This window comes from Limulus polyphemus, unplaced genomic scaffold (assembly GCF_000517525.1).
Source record: "Limulus polyphemus unplaced genomic scaffold, Limulus_polyphemus-2.1.2 Scaffold375, whole genome shotgun sequence".
In the NCBI taxonomy this organism is placed as follows: Eukaryota; Metazoa; Arthropoda; class Merostomata; order Xiphosura; family Limulidae; genus Limulus; species Limulus polyphemus.
Window position 1 is genome coordinate 212,810 of NW_013665985.1, and position 3,807 is coordinate 216,616.

Here is a 3,807-nt window from a genome sequence, read left to right on the forward strand (position 1 = left end):
TTATCATAAATCATTAAATGGCAAAATTATTAAATAATTATGTATTTCAAAAAAAAAATAGTATGGTTAATTTTTTCTGTTTGGTTTCTACACAGTTGATTTAAAATAAACTTTTATTAAATTTTCAGAAACACAAAGAAAAGCTCGTAACCTGAAATTAGGATTTATTTCTTTGGTATATCTTCCTGCTATCGATTAACACATAACTCTAAATGTTTTCGAAAGGCGGCGCTAATGTATGTTTGAAAGTGAGTTTCTAATGGTAACGAGTCTTTTAAAATGATTGAGACGTGATACGTGTTTTCAAAATGAATATATATAAATACACACATACAGGCAAATTGTATTAACAGGTGGAGTTTCTGTAATATTTCGAAGAATTCCAGTGACAATAGATTCATCGCAGACTTTTTAAAATAAACAGTGTCTCATTAATCAAATATTCCGTCAGTGAATTATTTTCAGCCAATAGCAGCGACCCTTACAAAATGTAAACGTGTATTGAATAAAAAATGATCAGACAAGCGATTCGCTTACGTCCGGTGAGAGACATCGAGTATCAGCGTGGGCAACTAAGGGTTTTTGTCCTTTCAGTAAATACTTGCTACTGGAAGTTTTACACATCTCCCCTGCACGTCGCTAGTGGAGGAGGGGCGCTCGAGTCGATCATTATCTCGCCAGCCATATTCTGTTGTGGATATTCTTGCGCTAAAACGTCGGCACCAACGAATAGTTAGCTTCATTTAGGCTTGACCTCTACATATGCTTCGCTCGATCTGACCATTGTGTGTGATCTAATCAAGAGTTGTAAGAAATATGTAAGAAGGGCTACTGACGGTCACTGCTAGTGTGGAATCCTTTGTTTCTAGTAAAGCACATTTTACTTCTAGTCCGCACCGTACGGTTGAGCCGCCAAAGAAAGTGACGGCTCGCGCTCCGGTTGATCCCGCATGGTACAAGAGGCTCCGTCTGCACAAGCGTATGGATTTCGGCCAGAGTCTATCCGAGTGGGTCAAGGATAAACCCTTGAGTATCCTTCAGTTGGATCCTGCAGATAGGGCAGTGTTAAAAATAGCAGGTGAGTTTTCGAATACAGTAATAGACACCTTATTTAAATAAATTAAAATGTATAATGTATATACTGTCGAGAAAACTACGCGCAGCTGGAAAATTAGTTTCGCAGACAATGAAAAACAGTCATTTACTGAGTCACGTCACTTTTAGCCATCTATCTATGTGTAGGTATAACATCGATAAAAAGGTGTTGTAAAATAATCTGGAAGTTTTGGAATTGTGTAGAAAAATTATTTAAATGAGATCTGTAACAAGCATGCGTATGTCCAGGTTTTGGGAATGAAGTAAAAAGCAAAAACTTATTTTCACTTAATGTAGACAGTTCTAAACGTAGTACGTTTTATAAATTATATGTATATATAAGCGATATGCATAACATTTGACGATAAAACAGATCTTGTGGTCTTTATTATCATAAATGTTGCCCCATCGATTAACATAGTCGTACTCTGCACCGAGTTGGTGTTAGTGGTTCGACTGGAACACCATGTTTGTAGAATCAGTAGGTTTAATATACAAAACAATGTAGAAGAGCTGACAGAGTCCATTTTGTATTTTGGGAAATGGACTCATCATGGTTGCAGCTCGCTTCCCTTAACAAAAAGACATTTTTATTCGGTTTTTCTTGCAATATATATATACTATGTGGTTGTAGCATAACTCCAAGGCGTGTGAAGAGTAATATTGATACTTTTTTTCTCTTATTTTGCGAATCTTTTTGGCTGAAACTGAAAGCTAAAGTTCTATCTTTGAAAATTGACTGACTCAACTAATATACACTTGTCATCTCCAATTACTTTAACTATGTACTTGTACGAGCTACATTATAAATTATAAGAAGGACAGTGGCGAAACGATATTTTCATATTACAGACTTTCAAAAAATGCTCTTCCAAATGTTCACTTCAAAATCTTAGTCATGTTCGCATGTAAAGTAGGCCATTCTTCCCAAGCGTAGAGCACGTCCTTGAGAAAACGATGAATCATCAACCCTGTTTACTTGGATGAAATATTTGGAACCATTCAGGATTATCATGTGTGTACCTATTCATAAAGAAAGCTGAGTGTTTGTTAGTTAAGGCTAACAATAACAGACCAGTTTAGTTATGATACGCCCCAATACAGTTTTAAAAAAAGAAACTAACATTTTAAGCTTTTTTCATACACACATACCTGTTACTCAGAAAAAAGTAATTTCACGTTTATAGCTCATCAACGTGCATTTTATAATAGTTAATTTTTTAAAAATGAAACAGATCTCCGATGGTCAGAAAGTAATAAACAACGGGTTTTACAAAATATTTTGTCAGAAATCTCGTCTGTAATTATTCATTTAAGTTTGTCGATTAACCATTCATCCCTTTTTTTTAATAATCTGTTTTATCCTCGATAATGGATTCGTTTTTAATAATTTTCATTCATTGTTAAATAAAATGCTAGCAGGAGACTACTTAAAGAATCACCTTGTTGTAGAGGGTTATGTAGACTTTACCAGGGTAATATGCTACTGTATATTCATATTTCGTATTATTAACCCTAAGTTTTGAGCAATGCCAGTTTGTGTTCATGTGAAATTCTGTGTTTGAAGTTTTGCAATATCCCTTGACAACGGTTTGTTTTTTACATGTTCGTTCCAATATCGATGTCCTTTTAGCTCACAGCCGTAACAGACAGACTGGAAGGTTCTATGTGGACCGTTGTATATTTGTTTTATATCATTCGAATTGGCAGAAATGGCAATTTATAGAATTTCTTACATCTCTCATGATAAACGTTTTATTGAAAAACAGTCATTTTAATCCTATTTAATTTTATAACAATGAAAACTACTGAAGTGCTTACTTGATTTTGTGTAAATTTACTATTCATAATTTTTCTGTTTTTACACCATATGTAATGTAATCAATACTGCTTCTCTTCCCTTGTGTATTGCGTGGCGTTTCTAAAAATCGATATTTGCTTCGTGCGCATGAGTTCCGCTAATACACACCAATCCACCGCTGCATCACGTGACGTTAGGCTTAACTGATTGTTCTATGTGGTCGTAGTGACGCTGTACGTCTTTTCTCGTGCAGCCGCCAGGTGTAAACAGCTGTACGCTATAGGTGGCTTACGGCAAACAAACGAATAAAAACATTTTGTGTCGGGTTTTTTTTTTCCTTGCTTGAGAAATCATTATTTAATGTGGAAGCTTTCTATTTGTCTTAATATTGTTGTCACGTTGTTCTTTCTTAATGGGTTCTTTTTTTATTATCTGGTGAAAATAATTCAACGTCCGGCCTATTTAATGAAACGAAGTCGGTTTATTTCCACCTTGAAACGTTTTTACAAGCTTGAAGTTGAACACTACCGTAAAACATTGTAACATGTTTAGGCCTACATATGACATTATACCTCTTTAATAACAGTATTAGGACTAACACACAATCAGTCCACTTATTTCAATACTTATACAAAGTAGCGCAAACACTTTCATCTCAATAACTGTATACTTCACGGAACGTCATACTTATTATCTACGTTATAATACGCTAAAACAAAAATAACAAAACTTGATGTTAAATTAGAACTTTTTAGTAATGTGCCTTCTAGCTAAAAATATGTACTGCATATATAACTTACAACAATGTTTTCATCATCTGAAGAAAACAGAACAATAATAGAGATTAACAGTTTCGTGGAACAACAATATTTAATGCTTTGTATATATATATATATATATATATAATAGAC

General features: G+C 34.2%; 1 protein-coding gene across 4 annotated transcripts in view; it reads left to right on the forward strand.

The window, feature by feature from the left end:
• The first annotated feature begins 605 nt into the window (after positions 1-605).
• Positions 606-3,807, forward strand: part of LOC106457803 (microtubule-actin cross-linking factor 1-like) — a 248,974-nt gene continuing 245,772 nt past the window's right edge. For all 4 annotated transcript variants that reach the window (XM_022383849.1, XM_022383850.1, XM_022383853.1 and 1 more), the window contains exon 1: positions 606-1,078. In XM_022383849.1, coding sequence (XP_022239557.1) covers positions 982-1,078 — 97 coding nt within the window. In that variant the 5' untranslated portion in view covers positions 606-981. The remainder of the gene's footprint in view (positions 1,079-3,807) is intronic.